The 19,057-nt window shown below is 42.0% G+C and overlaps 1 protein-coding gene and 1 pseudogene across 1 annotated transcript; one reads left to right on the forward strand and one right to left on the reverse strand.

The window, feature by feature from the left end:
- Positions 1-4,813: 4,813 nt before the first annotated feature.
- Positions 4,814-5,872, reverse strand: Atoh1 (atonal bHLH transcription factor 1). The gene has a single exon (XM_046458792.1). The coding sequence runs from the start codon at positions 5,870-5,872 to the stop codon at positions 4,814-4,816; it is 1,059 nt and encodes a 352-aa protein (XP_046314748.1).
- Positions 5,873-7,237: 1,365 nt separating this feature from the next.
- Positions 7,238-12,387, forward strand: LOC124102704 (nuclear RNA export factor 2-like; annotated as a pseudogene).
- Positions 12,388-19,057: the final 6,670 nt, after the last annotated feature.

The following is a 19,057-nucleotide window of genomic DNA, read 5'->3' on the forward strand; positions in this document are numbered from 1 at the left end:
GAGGCTGGGGGAGGAGAGGGGCCCCGGCGCAGTGCGGGAGGCGGCGAGAGGCGCTGGCTTCTGTAAGCTCTGCCGGTGGGGGGTCGAGGAAGGCTGTCGACTGGGAGGAGGCCGAGGTTGAGGAGGCCGGGGAGGGGTGATGATGGTGTTAAATGTGGCCGCGCAGCTCCCCGGGGAGCTGCCTGAAAGGAGAGTGCGCTCACCAGCTGACAGCGCGTGCTCGGCTCCAGACGCTCCGCACCGCGGCCAGGAGCCTCTGCCAGCCCCTCTATTGTCAACCGTTCTCTAATTAAGAAACACTCACATTACGGCAAACTACCCCCACGCTTCTGGGTTCCTGTCCTTTTCTTTATCTTCCTCCGACTTCTCTCCTCCCCTGCCTCTCCCCTGCGTCCAAGGATTTAACCCGTTCTCCACTCCCTTTGCCTTTTCTTGTTAGGGGCCTAGAAGAAAGGACGGGAAACTTCTATGGTGTGGGTTCTGCTTGGCCTAGTGGCCAGGGCGGTTGGAAAACGCATACCTCTATTTTATCTCCCCTGCCTGGGGTCCCACCCCCTCTCACAAAATAATTGCAAACATTTCAGCTACTACCGGTCATATTTAACTCTCACCAGAACTTAACTGTTATATTTTTTTTTCTTTCCTTCTAGATTGCAGTTGACAAGTTTGTCATTGACAAGTGGGTCCTCTGCTTTCCCTTTCCTGTTCTTTTTGGGGTTTGGGGCAGGTCGGATAAAGTTGATAATCTTTTTCTTCAATTTTTCAACTGGACACAGGAGAGAAATATTACAAGATATGCTTTAACAAAAGACTGCTTACTTGGTTCAGGTTTAAATTTCTAAAGTCAATAGAAAGGCCTCATGAAAGTATTGGTCCTGCATTGGTTAAGATTAAGTTAAGATTAAGGAAATTAGTCTCTCTCTCTCTCTCTCTCTCTCTCTCTCTCTCTCTCTCTCTCTCTCCCCCCCCCTCCCCTCTCTCCCATCTAGACCCCAGTTGGCAATATCCCATAAAGAAGGTGTTAAACTTGCCAGTTGCCAAAAATAATCTTCCGTCAGCTCTCCGTGAAATCAAATAAGTTTCCAAAAGTGTGGCCAGCCAAAACCCTCCACAAATAAGGCAGTGATGGGTTGGAAGGCAAAGGCAGAATATAAAGCAAGCTACTTAAAGTATAGAAAATTCAAGAAAACACCAGCAGTGTGGCAAAGGACTAACCCGATTTATCTATCTTCATTACTTTAAGAAATGCTGCCTCTTTGTTTGTTTGGGTGATATTAAGCATGCTTAACTTGCACACATAGTTGATTCCTTTGCTAGTATCTTGGATACTTGGATCTGACTTTGGAAGGTAGAAGCTAATTGCTAATAATGGAGAGAAAGGAACCAGTCAGCATGGCAGGAGTGGTCTGGCATATGGGGAATGAGCGCTCAGAAATACTCAATATTCAAGTTTCCAAAATATTAATGAGATTATAGCAACCTGCAGCTATATGTTACAGCTTGTTAATGGAGTGTAAGAGAGCGAGCTGCCAAACGTTTGTTATGCAAACTCCATAACAGAACCTTAAAATGGAAATGTGATTGTACATCTTTTTCAAAGAAATGCCAGCATAAAAAAATAAATAAATAAAAGGGAAAAAAAGAGGTTAAAGTTCTCATTTGAACTTTGAGCACTCAATTTACCACAAAGTAGTTTGACTTTTTGTTCATGTCTGGATGGGTTAGAAGCATTCATGTTAAGCCTTTAATCAGTGTGATATAGAACTTCCAGTCTGATATGGTTGTTTTTCTCTTGAGAAGAAATATAAAGAACTTCCTTAAGTGAAAACGGGGTTATCCCCTATATAATTCCACTAGCATTTAAAAGTATAAATACTTGCTTATGATGACACAGTCCCCACTGCAGCATGTAGATAGCTGTAGCTCCTGTCCATTGATGTTCTTAGAGAAACGTTCTGTGGGAGCATCGATCTGGTGAACAGGAATACTAAGATCTAGTTTTGGATATTGACCCTTTCTGGCTTTGTGATTTGAGGACAAATTATGGGCAGAAATTTCCTCATTTATGAAAGGTGTGAAGGAAGATGTTCCTGATGTCCTCTCTGCTTTGCAATTTCTGAATCCATTAAAAGTAATGATTTTGATGAGATGTTTTCCTTCTGTGGTTGATACAAAATGAGCATAAATGGTTTTGTAAAATGAAATACAATTTTTTACTTTGAGAAAAATAGTCACATTTTTTCTTCTTCCGGTCCTTACCACTAACAGGTAGAAGATTTTAGGTCCTCTTCTCTCTCTGTCTCTACACATACAGCAAAACACATCGAACAAAGTAGCTATTAAAATATGTGTTTTCTCATTCTACAAGGTTGCTCTATAGCCATGCCTGTTTGGCTTGTTTATTGAGAGTGAGATGGAAGTGTGTTATAAGCAATCGCTTGATTTATTCAACAGCCCAAAGATTCCTGATGTTTATCACTTGTTTTATTCCTGATGTTTGCACTCGGTGGGTGCAAAAGGTTATCTAAAGGACAGGTGCATTGTTTCTGTCCCTGGAAAGTGTCACCAGCTATCATTCACCTCACCCAGAGAGCTTGTGAGGCTCTTGGCTCTGCTTGATCCGCTTCACCTGAAAGCCAAGGATACTCAGGTGGTCAGTCGAAAGTTCCGTGATTCTCTATGGTTGGTCAGAACCTGTACTTCCTAGCGCATTACATTTTCTACAAACCCAGGTTTTGGAGCCTGTCAATTTTCTTGTGGTGCTCTCCCCTTCTAAAGGTGCTGAGATAGGAGAATACAGGAGCTTGCAAACTCACCTCTGCTAGCTTTTTTCTTTCTCCTTCCTTCCTTTCATATCCTGCATTTTTTAAAAATCCCAATGAAAACACACAACATAAATTATTTTGCTTAAAACCAACCTCTCAAGTTCAGCGATGTTTATCTAGTGGAATGTCGTGATATCCTAGTTCTCCTATGTTTGCCAAACATATATATTTTAAAATCCCACTTTCTAAACACACACCCACATGCACACGCACACACACCCCGAGTATTGTCTTTAGAATCTATGATCTTGAAATCTCAAATAGAATTTTCTTTAGTGAGGACACCTGAGGTGACAGTGGTAACACCCTTAAGTTTCTTCAACTGACTTTAAATGTAGTTGAATGTATTCTGCAAAGAAACCAATTCAGAAGGATAAAATAAGAAAAACATTAGTTTCTATATTGGAAGAAGAATTGTTTGAAAAGAAAAACTGAACAGAAGTTAATAATTTCCTACAGCAACCAGCACACTTCTAATTTTTGAATCAATGATCACCAATTTCCCTTATTCCCCGCCTCCTCAATCCTCCTTCCTTCTTAGAAACCCTCTCCCTGGAAAGAAGGGGGGGGTATGGAGGAAGAGGGGGTGGGGAGAAAAAGGGGGGAGAGTTAGCTGGTGCTGTGTATTTGACCTACTTGAAAAGTTTTGGGCTTATCTAGTTTTTGTAAGTGAAAATAGCTCACCCTGATAACTTTAACTACTAACTAGATCCTAGAAGACCTAAAAGACCATGGCTCCCCTCACAAATACTATTAACACTAGGAGTAAGACTGGAAATTCTGGCTATTCAAAAGGCAAAATTGCTGCAAATTTGGAGAGTTTTATCCCACAATTTAAATTATTGACTCAAGTGCTTTTCTATGTATAGATGCTACCCAAAGGCACTAAGTTTACAACATTCTTCTTTTAAAATATTAGGTCCTATGAATTTGGATTTGATAGACTACTTCCTTAAAGTCTTCCAGGCTATTTAGAAATCATTTTCAATAGTATAATGGGATGGAATAAGTAAGTGACAAATAAAAGTTCCTTTTCAAGTTTATTGTTATCATTTGCAAATGTAAATACATAAAACAATGGCAGTTGGCTTTACTAAATTAAAATAAAATTATCTCGAGTAGAAAATGTAAAAAAATGAATCAAGATAAGTAGAAATGGTAGCAAACACTCAATAATAAATAAGTTTTCTAACAATAACAAAGCAAAATAAAATTGACCAAATGCTTTTGACACTACTAGATATGTTTTTATTTTCATTTTTTTAAACAAACATTTGCAAAGAGCTTAGAGATTATAAGTGGCCGTGTTTAAAAAAAACTGGTCTGCAATTGGCAGTTGAATTTCTCCTGGAGCCGCAATAGCAGCGACTGATAAAGTGCGTGCGCCAAGTTTCCTAAAGGACGCCAACGTTCTGGCGATCGGATACACATACTGGGTATGTTTATACAATATATAAACCCGCAAAGGTCCCCGTTTTCTAACAATTCCATAGTCAAAAGTTGTTCACTTTGTAAGCATTGACTATGCGATTCATAATGCATTTGGGGAAACAACTTCAGAAGACTTAACTCTCCCACACGAGTGCGCGCAACACACAGGAATGGACGCCCAGGGCATAAAATAAATTAAACCCAAACCAGTGACAGAAAAGATGCGACGTTTTAGCAGCGTGTTGGCAGAAGGGACTATAATAATGATGCCACATCTGGGTACATATAATTATACCATATCTATCTACAGGGGAAAGCAGAAGGTGGAAGGACCGGCAAAGCTTTCATCAAACAATATGAGCCATAGGAAGTTTGGAATAGCGGCGGCTTTTGCAAACCATCAAATGTAGCTGCCATCTGAAGCCAAGTCGTTGCTAAACAACGACCATTGCAAAGCAAAAATTAAAGGGTGCGGGGATATTTAACCGCGGGGCTCCCCGCGCACTGGGAAAGGGCAATTTTGTTTCTGTCTCCGTTTTCAGGGGTTTGTCACCTTTCTAACTTGCCTCATCCGAGTCACTGTAATGGGAATGGGGAGAAAACTCCCCGTCGCTTCTGTGGGACCGGGGGGAAGTTTTGCTACTATCCTCCTGCACTGGCTGCAGGATGCCCCCAGGCAGCGAAGGCGACAAGTTTTTTTGCGCCATCATCGCTGTCAGGGCGCTGTCCTCGAAAGTCGAGAAGTGCAAAGCGTCTAGCTGCACCGAGTAACCTCCTGCGGAGGTCGGGGCGGAAAAGCGTGTCCGACAACTCCCGGGTGGGGTCGGTCGCTGGCCCCCTCCGGAAGCTGGTTGAGCCCCAGATGCTGTGGCTGTGCCCGAACCGCCTTCGTAGGAGGCTGCAGCACGAAGGTGGTGGTGGTCACTTTTGCAGGAAGCTGGAGGCGGCGATGGCTGCTCCCCGCCGCTGGGGGTTTGTAGCAGCTCCGACAGGGCGTTGATGTAGATCTGGGCCATCTGCAGGGTCTCATATTTGGATAGCTTCTTGTCGTTGTTGAAAGACGGGATAACATTGCGCAGCTGGTCAAAGGCATGGTTCAGCCCGTGCATCCTGCGCCGCTCCCTGGCGTTGGCCGCCAACCGTCTTTGCTTCTGCACTCCATTCACCTGTTTGCTGGAAGGGGCTCTCTGGCGGCTGCAGCCCAACTCATCCACCACCACCCCTCCTTTCAGCTTGCACAACTGTTCCCGCACTTTCACCGGTCCTGGACTTTTGCTGACGTTGCCGTCGCTGGTGCTTCTCCTTACCAGATCCCCCCGGCCGTCCGCCTCGTCTTGGGGCGCAGCGGCCTCCGAGGCACCCAGCTCAGGAGAATGCAGCAAATACTGGGCGGCGCGTGCCGTACAGATGCCCTGCAAAGTGGGAGCCAGCCAGGCGCGTGGGTCTGTGCTGTCCAGGAGGGACAGCTCCGCCGGGTAGACTGGATGCTCTCTCGCCTGTAGGGTGGCAGGTGGCTGTGGCGGCGGTTGCGCTAGGTGGTGCGGCTGAGGATGGCGATGGTGGTCCCCCAACTCCTTCACTTCAGCCCACTCTTCAGCATGTAGCAGGCGGGACATTGCACTGCAAAGGCTCGGAGAGGTGCAGTTTCGGAGGCGGCACTGGTAACCCAGCTCAACCAAAACCAAAAACAATAACAAAACCCCCCAAAACCCTGCCTGGGTCTCTTCTGCAACTTCTTATTCTTTTTCCTTCTCTTCGACCCTCCCCCACTCACTCGGAGATCACACACCAGGTCGCGTGCAACGAAGCTTCTCCGGTTGCTGAAGGCGCTGCGCCCCTTTAAAAAGCGGCACGCGCCAGTGTGTCTCCCCCCGCTCCTCTCCCAACCCCCTCCTCGCGCCAGTCGCGTGTCTGCTCAGCCAATGAAGGGCGCGGGCAGGCGCGTGCGAGCAGCCAATCAAAGAGTTTTTACACCCAGAGAAAAGTTCCAGTGTGCAGAGAACTTGGGCGCCCGCTCATTTCTTTCTTTCTCTTTTCCCCCTTCTTCCCCCTTTTAAGTTCCTGAAATTCATTTGCTGACTGCGGGCTTGTAATTCGACTCTCGCGTGTGTCACCGCCCAAACCGCGGAGTGCGTGAGCTGGTGCAGACCTGGCTTTCAGCTGGTGCCCCAGCCGTCCTAGGTCAGACGTGCGCCGCCACGGGCGGCTCGGGGAAAGGTTGGACGCGCCTGGCGCCGGGAGGGCACTCACAGCTGAGAGCTGGCCCGTCCCGTGCTGCCTCCGAGCTAGGATCACAACTCCCATCGCCCAAACATTTTTAATCTCTCAGATATAATATGGTATGTGTATGTATAAAATTTGTGTATAAATATCTCATTTGTGTGCTCATAGATGAAAAACTACTAAATGATGGCTCTCATTTAAAATTACTTAGACTAAAAGAAGGAGAAGACATTAATGTCTCGGAACGTTTCTTAATTTTACTACGCTTTTTCGTGTCTTGCTCCAGAGCTAGTTCGTCTGTGTTATGCAATCTTTTTCTTAATGAAAAGTAAAGCTGTGTACTGTTAGGGTACACCAAATTCCACTCCTTCAATGCTCTCCGAGCCGGTTCCCCAGCACCCTTGCGGCCAGTTGGGATTGTGTTCTTCAGAAAACTCTCTGCGCAGTATAATTTTAGGGCAGAGATATCGTATGTACAGTATTATGCATAGAGTTTACGCACAGGCACACACACACAGCAGGACTCCTTAACAGAGCCAAAAGAGAGTGCCCAAATTAAAAAGAAAGGTGCCTGCCTTTCCTGCAATTCTGAACACTTTCAAACTACGGAACCAAAGTAATCTGCCTCAGGAGCCCTGGCTTTACTACAGCTCGTGGCTTCTTCTGCAATTACCCAGAAACCACAGCCTAACCCACTTCTCCCCATGTTTAGTTTAGTTAGGGTGTGTATTCCCCTAGTGCAAAAACCCGGGAGGTCCATGGCGAGGTTGGGACGCCAACTCTCAGGTGAGCACTCTCCTCTCACCGCTTTAGCTTCTGCCTGGTCTAGTCACAGCAAAGAGCCAATCAGAAGCTCCAGGGCTCGGGCACGCTGTTACTTGCGTCCTGCGCGCCCCAGCTCCAGGCGCTTCCTGCAGGGACCCTGGGGCGCTGGAGTGGGTTGCAACCAGTTGGTGCTGCTGCGGCTTTTGACTTTTGAGGTGGCTGTCATCCCGCAAGCAGTTTCTTCCTCCCGGAAAGGTAGTGAAATGGAGAGCCAGCAGAGTATCCTGGAACAGGTCTTTGCTGGGTTCAGAGGCAACTGAGAGGTGTTGTCTCTAGTATTCCTTGGACAGAAGAATTTCGGCTACTGGATTGGATTGGTGATACATATATATTCCAAACTGTAGTGTTGGATTGGTGATTTTATATATATATATATATATATATATATATATATATCAGTGTTGGATTATATCATAAGTGTGGAAAGAGAACAGAGTGTGTAAATGATGCTTAATACATCTTCGTCTGTTTTTTACTCATCCTCGTCCATATGCTGGCGTGCAGAAATCGTCCAGGCCTTCTGACCTAAAGAACCAGAAAAGTCGGAGCTGGACTTGTTGAGTGTTTAGGCTTTGTTGGAATAAATATGTTAAATAAAACCCAGAAAAACCAAAAAGCCTAAACCTAGTTGAAAACCATCTATGAGAATAATAATAAAAGGTCATTATGTGTATTTTTTGGAGACAAAATTCTCCAATATTTGAGTGAGTGAGTGGACTGGGTAGTATTGAAATCAACGAATGGTGCTCTTACCACAATTAATGTTAATATGTAAAATGTGCCACTTAAAAATAATTTCTAGTAGCTGTAGGTGCCAAAATTAAACTTTTGGAAAAAATGATTAGTCATTATTTGTATATATATGGCAGTGTAACAGTTAGAGCCCAGAAATACCAAGTCATCTATATTGCATTTTATACCTCATACACTGACTTTCCTCAACTGGATCTGCTGAAAGGTACTGCTGCAATTCTTTCATACACTATCACTACCAAAGGTGTGGGATGTTCAAATGTTCCTTGAGCTTTCATCTTCCAAACTTTCTATCTGTACATTAAATGACTGTGTAACTGCAAAATATTCGTTTTCCTTTGAGCTCAGATTTATGGGTTTCAGCCCAATATTTACTGAATACATAGAATACTGATCCTAATTGGCAGCTTTATAGTTAATTAGCATTATTTCTTTTTTGAAGCCAATCTCAATTTCTAGGTGAGTAATTTAGAGTGCCCCAGTGATATGTGGGACTGTAGGAGTTTCCACAGTTTGTGGTGACATGCATTTCTTTTGCCCTTAAAATAAATAGGGAGCTGTCTGCCTCACCTCCTCCTTTTCTCTTCCTTCTCTTCTGTCAGATTGAGCTGAGGAAGCTAAGCATCGAAGATGGAGAAGGGGACACAGGGCCCTGTGCATAATATCAGAACTTGAGTAATGTAAGCCCTAAGGCAGATTGTAAAAAGGGATGCAAGTAGAGTGAGCATCCAAGGGGGCTGGATGGTGGCAACAGCAGTGCAGCCTGAGGGGTTCTTTGTGTGGGGGCAGCCATTAGTTACTACAAAAGAGTTGTTGAAAAAAGTATATATTTGAGGATAATGAGAATTGGTTACTCACTATCAGAGAAGGGAAGAAACTGTAGTGTTGGGTTAAAATTGGAGATTTTGATATGAAATTATGATTTTACTACATAGGAACAAACACAAATATGTGGTGTGTGCATAAGTGTGTACCTATAGATGTCCTCTTCATTCTCAGAGCTTGACATCAACAATGAGCATGTCTAATTCCAAGATTTCAGTTTCCAAACAAAATTCTTGACCAAAAGGAATCAAGGCCCTTTCAAAAATGGGTTGAGTCCAGAATGGAAGAGAAAAAAAAGCACAAGATGCGCCTGAAACATCTTAGTATGTCAGAAATATGAAGTGCTCAAAGGATGAAGGAGACGTGTCAAAAGACCACAGAAGCCTGCTTGAAGCCCTTTCCACCAACAAGATACAGATAATGTAGATTCCCAAATAAATATCAATAGTGACAGATTTCTTCCCATTTGAAATAAAGGAATCTTATTAATATAAATAGAATAAATAAATACAATGATTTTGATAAATATATATTGGTTACAAAATACATATTGATTACAAATGAAAGAAGACTGACACTCAATGGAAGTGTATGACAAACATCCACTTAATCAAATGATCAAAGTTAACATCACCAGCTTTTAGACAAAATGAATTTATGTGCCACTTATTAGAATGCAGAGGACACAGCCTGATATTCCTGTCAAAGATGCCTACCCTTTTCCTTGATTAGTCAAGATAAAACATTAACCCAATTCAAACTCAGAGACATTCTAGAAAATAACTAGTTTATCATCTTTCAAAGTGTCAGGATTATAAAAGGCAAACAAAACCTCAGGATTCCCAGCTAGAGAAGACTAAGGAAACATGATAAATCTGATGCCTGATTCTAAACAGGGTCCTTTGCTAATAAAGAATATAATTGGAACAATTGTCAAAGTTGTATAGTGTCCGCGAAATAAATGATAAAATTGATTTCCTGATTTTGATGGTTATAACTGGTTATTTAAGAGAATGTCTCATTTTTTTAGGCAATAGTCACTAAGGTATTCAAGGATAAAGGGGCAGGTTGATGGTTTTGTTAAAAGATATTTGCACTATATGTTCAACCTTTCTGTAACTTCAAGATTGCCTCAAAATAAAGAATAAGCAATGCAACAGGCAAATGAAACAGCCAAATTTAGTTTGTTCATTATGTCTAAAGGTACTAACTCAAGTCAATCCAAGAATTTTACCCAGGGTGTTGAGGCCTGTAGTCATTGCAGACACCTTACATTAAATTTTGCTCTGCTCGGCCACAGTAAAGTATGTATCCAATGGGTCTGGGAATTCTCAGCTTTTAATGAATAATTATTATATATTATTCAAGAGGTGCAAAACTTGAATATTAATTTGAAATGCATTGTCTTATGGGTTATTTTAAATAAGAATTTCCAAGTCATGATCAATTCTACCCAGTGTCTAATGAGGTCACAAACATTAACAAACAAATAACAAAGAAGTATTGTTTTTTTACTATTGGGCATAGTCTTATCAGTTGGCAATTATGCTTAAGAATTAAACATTTATTCTATAATTCCTATCTGAACTGTATTTCAGAGTAATCAAAGGGCCTGACTTGATGAAAATGTCTTTTAAAAAATAATTAATATAATAAAGGTAGAAGAAATAAAAGATTTAGAAAAATAAACATTTTGCCATTCTTAAATGAAAACATTTGCTGATTAACACTGATCCCTGAGGTAGCTCAGATCTCTCCATCATGCGACCCTCTTCAGACAATGCCTGGCAGTCAGCACTTCCAAGGTTATTCTGCAAAACCTTGAGACAGCATCAACAAAAATGTGATCAAACATTGGAGAAATGTGGCACAAACAGAAATGAAGTTTCAGAAAACAGTGATGATAGCAGTGCTGTTCAAGGAAGAAAGAAAGATGGGAAATCTTCCTAGGGTAATCTTGGCAGGAGGAATCTTCATTATGAGCATACTGGGTATGAACTGCTTCCTTCAAAACTCCAGGAGGGTGATCAAAATGTGACCCACTCAAGTCACCCACAGTAACAAGAAGAGAGGGAAATGGCATAATGAAGAACAAATCCATATTACCATGTGGAAAGATACAAATCCGGAAGAGAGAGAAGAGAGGATACACAAGGAAAAGCCATGTGGAACTGGTTCAAGGTCACAATTCCATATGGGAGAAAGTATGACGAGGCATGGCTAATGAATACATTCCAGAGCCACTGCAGAGTTCCCTTCACCCCGGTTGATTCCCACTACATCAGAAATCAGACCCAGTGCTTTCTCCAGGATATTAAAACTGCTTCTGCATTGAAGGATATCAGCTACAAGATTTGTGATGAGGATAACTGAAAGACATCTGTGCCTGAATCCATGAAAATAAGTTCACGCCAGAACAAGTGGAGCAGCTAAAGCTGTCTATAAGCAAATGATATGATATCTCCTAGCAAGTTCTCAGCCTCCAGAATCTCTATTTTGACTCAGACTTCAATTCATTATCCTGAATTGAAGAAACTGCGTTTGCCACCCTGAAGATCATTGAAAGGATTTCCCTGAGTGGTTGTCTTTGAACTTGGAAAACAATAAACTCTACCAGTTGGATGGCCTGTCTGACTTTATAGAGAAGACCCTCAAAGTCAAGATCCTGAACCTTTCCAAAAATGAGCTGAGTACCTCCAAGGAGTTGGATAAGCTGAAATGGCTGAAGCTGTGCTAAAAGGGAACCCTTTGTGTAGTGCCTTCCCAGACCAGTCTGCACATGTAGTAAGTGCCATCCAGGATTGTTTTCCCAAGTTGTTACACCTGGATGGCCAGGAGTGATCCATACAATTACATCAGCATATCCTGATGCTCCCAAGCTAATAAAATCCTGCACAGAAAGCTATAAAGGATCTGAGACATTAAAAAATCTAGTTCTGTAATTCCTATAGGAGTATTACTTGATCTATGACTATGGAGATTGACAGGGTCTACTCAGTGCTTACCATGATGAGGCCTGCATCTCTCTGACCATTCCCTTCAATCTCACGGACCCAGCCCCAAATAGCTTGTGCAGGTACTTCAAATACAGTAGAAATATGAAGAAGCCCAAGGAGTCCAACATGCAGAGACAGCTGCTGAAACACACAAAACATGACATTGTGGACTACCGCAGTGTGTTACCAAAACTGAGCATGACTTCAGTTGCCTTCTGGTAGATATGTGGTTCTAGATGGAAATAATGCTCTGCTTCTCTGTGAATGGGGTGTTCAAGGGAGAAGAAGGAAATCCTCAAGGACGTGTCCATGTCTTCACCCAGACCTTCCTTGTTATCCCTACCAACTATCCCAGTATATGCATCATTAATGATGAGCTGATTGGGAGGAATGCCAACCCTGAGGAGATCCAGAGCTCTTTCTCCATCCCAATGCCTGCACTGTGCTCCACCTCCATGTCTGCACTCTCCCAGGCAGGTTTTCTCTACATGGTCTGTGATGAAACTTGAATGGTCTCAGAATGCCATGAGGACAAGTGGAACTATACTAGAGCTGTCAGTCTTCATTATGCTCCAGACTGAGGGCAAGATCCCAGAGGAAGCCTTCAAACAGATACCATGAAAGGAGTCCTTGAGTGCCGTCTTCCTCTTCATCCACATCACTTCATCCACATCACTTCCACTTCATTCCACATCATTGTTTCTCTGTCTTAAGCCATGTTCATGATGTGTTGGAGCTCTGGCTGACTAAGAAGCCAAAGTTAACTTGTAGGCTAGGTAACATAGCCTTCCAAAGGGCCAGTTATTCTGTTTTCCCTATTGAAGACGGCTGTTTATTTTCATAATAAAGATTGATATTGCACTTAAAAAGACAATGAATGAAACAGATGAAATTTCATTGGGGAACATTACAATGGAGGGGTCAGCCGGTCTCATTGGAATTACTGATTAATCTTAGCATCATTTAGAGTAAAAGACCCCGATGTTATGTGTCTTGGTTTCATGCATTATACAGTACAAAGACTTTTTTGAAGTATTTTTTAAAAAGAAAAAGATAAATTTGATTGTAATTAAGCCTCAGAGATAATCTATTTACATGATGTACAGGGGATCCTATACTAAATGGTCACACAAGAATGCAAAGAGTAAACTCACATTTTATAATATTCTACAGAACACCATTCAGTTTCAAACAAGTCTGCAACATGAAGGAGAAAGGAGGGAAATGAGAAGCTGATGCCCTGGATTAAGAAAATCTTAAACCATGAAACACAATATGTGAGCCTTGTTTGGATTTGGATTCAAACAAACAATAAAAGAGCTTTTTAAAAAAGACGATTGGTGGGGTTGGGGATGTGGCTCAAGTGGTAGCGCGCTCGCCTGGCATGCAGGAGGCACTGGGCTCGATTCTCGGCACCACATACAAACAAAATAAAGATATTGTGTTCACCTAAAAAAACTAAAAAATAAATATTTAAAAAAAGACGATTGGTGAAATGTGAATATATAGATCATACTGTCAAAATTTTAAGGTAAGCTGAGCACAGTGGTACATGCCTATAATCCCAGTGGCAGGAGGATCACAAATTCAAAGACCAACCTCAGAAACTTAGTGAGACCCTGTCTCATGTCTCAAAAAAAAAATTTAAAAAGGCTGGGGATATGGCTCAATGGTAAAGTGACCCTGGGTTCAATCTCTATTACTGGAAAAAAAAAGGGGGGGGGTTGGCTACAAACATTAACACAGTGTGTGTGTGTGTGTGTGTGTGTGTGTGTGTGTGTGAGAGAGAGAGAGAGAGAGAGAGAGAGAGAGAGAGAGAGAGAGAGAGAGAGAGAGAGAGAGTGTTCTGCATAAGGTTCAGATGGTCAAGGTTCCCTTATCACAGAACTATATTTTGAAATAATGTTAAGACAATGATGTTTGGTCAGAATCATGAACGTGTACTGTTGTTTATTCCAGGTGAATGTGAACTGCTTCTTGTTATTCTTCCTGATAAATTTACCAGTCCGATAGCTGCATATAAGTGTAGCAGTAATCTAGCAGCTGAGTTTGAAGCCATCATTTGCCTAAGTTTCCAATAGTCTACTGTCGTCCGCCATGGTACATCTAATTTTTGTAGGTGTCAAGGTGGCAAATTACATGGGCACATGATGGAGACCACTCTTCCTGCATCCTTTAGTGGTTTGCATTTCTGAAAATAATACTTAGTCTCTGTACTTCCCTACAGTATGTGACATTTTTATAATTTACCATCTCAGAGGGGATGCACTTCCAGAATCCAAAGGTTAGGAGCAAATATGAGGTTTCTGTTAACTCCTAAATATATCCATCCATATTAGTAAGTTTTCTGTTATATAATGAAATGCTCAAGGTTGAATACTTTATAAAGAAAAGTACTTTATTTAGCTCATGGTTTTGATGGTTCAGTGGCATAGAGTGGACATTGGCTTGGCTCTAGTGAAGACCTCATGGTATATAGTGTTACAAAAGTGGGAGTGCATGCAAGAGAAAAAGATCACACAGTAAGCCAGAGAGCGGGGAAAGGCTCTTTTAAAGCAAATCACTCTGGTAAGAAGTAACTTAGATCTCAGAAGAATTACCTTAATATCTTCTGAGGGCACAACTTCAATGACTGAAAGACCTCTCACTAGGCCCCATCTCTTAAATGCCCCACTTCCTCTTAAGGTTTCCACACTGAAGACCAAGTTCCTAACCCATGAACTCTTGGGACACGAACCATGTCTAAACCATGGTGCCATCTAACCAATGCACACAGGGAGTGGAAAAATGACCCTAGTCTTTGCGCACAGGCAACCCCATTAGATAAACTTGGTTGGGATTCTATTGATTATGTGGCCTTCACATGCTTTCACTGTAAGGAAAGATTTGTGATAGCATTTTGGTTTTCCTGGCATTGCTGTCAGTTCATGCCCTATATTTAGAAAATGCTTTAAAGTTGCATATTATTATCTCCCAGATATATTGTGGTAACTATTTATAGGTCAATTTACAAAAGAATTGGAGGAATTCTCAAGGAGTCCTGATACCCCTTACCATTAATTAGCTCAAACTTGCTGAAGTATAGAAACTAGGAAAAGATTAGTGAAGTGTTTTGCTCTGTGTGTGTGTGTGTGTGTGTGTGTGTGTGATGGCTATCCTATCTACTCTTGGTCTTTTTTGGTCATATAGATTTATCAATACCCTTTTTAGCTATCTATATTTGTTTCCTACTGGTACTATAACAAATGTTTCAATCAGAGTATCCAGGGAAACATTCCAAAGGAAAATTTTAATATAGTAGTTCCCCTTTTCCATGATAGATGTATACCAAGACCCCAATAGATGCCTGAAACCATAGGAAGTACTGAATCCTTTATATATGATTGTTCCCATTGCCTCACAGTATGGCCACATATCAGAGTTAATCTATCCTTCCGTGATTTATGCCCTGGTGCCTCCCTGGCATCAATAATCTTAATGCTTTGTTGATACATAAAACTATCATAACAGATTACTATAAACATAGTTTCTTAAAATTACACACAAATTTATTACCTTGGAGTTCTGGAGGTTAGAGCATTCAAATCAGATTCACTGGATCAAAATTGAAAGTTTCACATTTCCACCCATTTAACATTGGTCAGTTCTCTTAAATTTAAGAAATCCACCCCAGCATAATATTAGGACTCATAGGACACCTAAATTTTTGGTAAGTTCCCCTATATCACTAACATGCCTTTTCCAACTTTCACTGATACCCTTCCTCAGTTCACCCCTCAAGATCCCTACAGCATAAACTTTAGGTTCCTGTAGGTATATGTACAGAATGTTGCAGAATTTTAGGGAATAATTTCCTTGCTTCTAAAATAAGAATAATCCCGCCCCCATGAGCCAGATTGAGATTTGACCCTAGCTTCATGTCTACAAACTATTGAGAATCACCAAGTGAACCTTAGCAAAAGCAAATGTCAACTTATGAGGCATTTTGTTCCTATGAGTTCTCTGCATGGTGTTGAGGTGAAGGAATTGACTACTCTTGAATGATGGAGAGTGAATCAATTCTAGATGGTTCAGCAGATTAGGAAGATCTAAGCACACCCATAATGCATCTTCATTTCAGCAGTCAGATTCCCATTTGTTCTCTTTTTAGGGTTTTGGATCTAAATTTCATGGATTTTCTAGAGCTGTGTAATAAAACCTTCTCAGCAATTCTATTACTGGCACAATCAGACCTGGTTTCCAGCCTGCACTGCCCTCTGGCTATAGTACACACAGGTGTGATAGAGATTTTCTTAAGTTTACATGTGTCTTGGGTTGATTGTTGGCTGACTTGGGTCCACCAAAAAAACCCACAAATGGTACTTAAGAGCAACCATTCATCTCCACAGGTTTTATGATAACCACTGCCATAAAAATATGGCATACAAATTCACTATACTGTCCCCTGTCTTCCTCCTGTCCCAATTCACCACAGATGAAATTCTTAGTAATAGTGACCCTGCAGCAGGCCAGGGATTATCACAACCCACTTCCCATTAATAATGCAGCCTTTGTTGCTATATGGTCTGTTATGCTCGAATTTGGGACCCCCAAAAGACCACCAGAGACCAAGATCGATGTAAACAGCAAAGAGGTGTTTATTGCAAGCTAGCTCGGTCCTCCGCACGCGCACACACAGCAACTGGTGACACTGAGAGGCCCCGAGCCCAGGGTTTGCAGCAGTTTTATACAATCTTTGGAGAAGGCAGGGAACCCCACATACATCATAGTATCTCTTAGCAAATCATCACACACTGCAGGAAAATCAAATAACAACGCTAAAACATGATTAGCACATTCACTGGCAGGAACAAGTTGGGTAGGGGTGATTGGTCAGTACAAAAGGGGTATTCATTTGAACTGATTGGTTTAAGCCAAGAGGGGTGTTCTTGGTGAACTACATGGTTTCCCAACATGTTATCAACCACCATAAACTACTGGGAGGGTCATCTGACATCCCAGGTATTTCCCTGTCTCATGCTGATTGGTGGCTGCTAGGGGGTTGCTATGGATCTCCACCTAGCCTGACTGAGTCAGGGACACCTGGCGCAGCAGATCTCTCCTGTTATTTGTAGATAAACAACTTAGCAGGGTGGGAATGTGCCTAGGAGTGCTCTGTGGGTCTTTCCAAGGACAAAGGTGATGCCCCTTCCTTGGATATGCTTTGCTCTGAAGTAGAGGCTGGTTTTTCAGTCAACGCATGGTTCAGCCCAGAAATTCATCTCAGGGTAAGCATTCTGGACCACTTCTAATATAAGTTAGTTTAGTTTGGATATTCTCAAAAGTCTACCCTTAAACAAGGATTCAGGTTGTGGTAGAATGTGTGTTTGCTTTTAAATTATTTATTAAGCTATAGACTATGATGTGTTTATACTTAAGTGTTTGATGATATACATACACTAACAATTTTAAAAATATTTCAAAATCTCCCTTTATACAATGTGAACAAAATATATTCTGGATGGATCGAAGACTAAATAGTCAAGTGAGTAAGAGACTTTAAGTGATATCAGATTAAATAAGGGCATTGTAGGCATAAAGTTACTGAAAGATTTAATGATTAATTAAGTAATCAAAAATGTAGTATTAAGCTGGGTGCAGTGGTAAATGCCTATGATCCCAGTGATATGGGGAGTGAGGCAGGAGCATCACAGGTTCAAGACCAACCTGGACAACATAGCAAGACCCCATCTCAAAATAAGAAATTAAAAGAACTAGGGATGTAGCACAATAATAGAGTTCTGGTTCAATCCCCAGTATCACAAAAATCAAACAATCAATAATCAATAAAATGAACATAATATTAATAATACTTGTTTATAATAAAAACATTTATAAACTATAGTACATGCATGGTGAAAAAAATGTTTTCATGCATAAAAATCATAAAAATTTAAAGTCATGGCAAATTGGACCAGTTGGTCATAGTAGCTCACAAGTGCAAGGCCAACTCCAACAACTTATTGACACCTTATTGAAAAACCAGCCTCTACCTCAGAGCAAAGCCTGTCCAAGGAAGGAATATCACCTTTGTCCTTGGAAAAACCCACAGAGCACTCCTAGGCACATACCCACCCTGCTAAGTTGTTTATCTACAAATAGTAGGAGAGATCTGCTGCGCCAGGTGTCCCTGACTCAGTCAGGCTAGGTGGAGATCCATAGCAACCCCCTAGCAGCCACCAATCAGCATGAGACAGGGAAATACCTGGGATGTCAGATGACCCTCCCAGTAGTTTATGGTGGTTGATAACATGTTGGGAAACCATGTAGTTCACCAAGAACACCCCTCTTGGCTTAAACCAATCAGTTCAAATGAATACCCCTTTTGTACTGACCAATCACCCCTACCCAACTTGTTCCTGCCAGTGAATGTGCTAATCATGTTTTAGCGTTGTTATTTGATTTTCCTGCAGTGTGTGATGATTTGCTAAGAGATACTATGATGTATGTGGGGTTCCCTGCCTTCTCCAAAGATTGTATAAAACTGCTGCAAACCCTGGGCTCGGGGCCTCTCAGTGTCACCAGTTGCTGTGTGTGCGCGTGCGGAGGACCGAGCTAGCTTGCAATAAACACCTCTTTGCTGTTTACATCGATCTTGGTCTCTGGTGGTCTTTTGGGGGTCCCAAATTCGAGCATAACACTTATCTCAAAAGATAAATAAATAAACAAAAAAGGCTGGGAATGTGGCTCAGTGGAGAAATGCCTCTGGGTTCGATCCGAGTACCAAAAAATAAAAATAATCATGTAAATGACACGCTGGAAAAATACAATAATTGCCGCAGTCTGGCTGGGCACAAATCACGAGCCACTCAAGCAGGAACAAACTTTATTTCCGAACTCCCCAGTACGCCACCCACGCAGCCCTTCCAGACACCACACACCAACCGGAATTCCCTCCACCAGAACTTCACCAACCAACTGAACTCCCCAGGAATCCCCAGGAGAACTCCAAAGTAGCGGGTGCCCGAGGCGGACAGCAGGGGTCTATATACAATTGAATACACAGCCTGTTTCAATCCAGCATCATCCAGTCACAGCAATTATAGACAGCTTAACTTAATTATCATCATCTTAATGGCTCGCCTTTCAACCATTACTTCTGGCAAAATGCCAGGGGCCATTCCGACTCGGCTGTGGCTC

The sequence above is a fragment of the Marmota monax genome, unplaced genomic scaffold (genome assembly GCF_021218885.2).
Source record: "Marmota monax isolate L192 unplaced genomic scaffold, Marmota_monax_Labrador192_F-V1.1 WCK01_AAM20220418_F8-fsc00002, whole genome shotgun sequence".
NCBI lineage: Eukaryota > Metazoa > Chordata > Mammalia > Rodentia > Sciuridae > Marmota > Marmota monax.

Excerpts from the sequence above, each read along its gene's own strand:
- Atoh1 (XM_046458792.1), bottom strand. The coding sequence starts at position 5,872 with ATGTCCCGCCTGCTACATGCTGAAGAGTGGGCTGAAGTGAAGGAGTTG.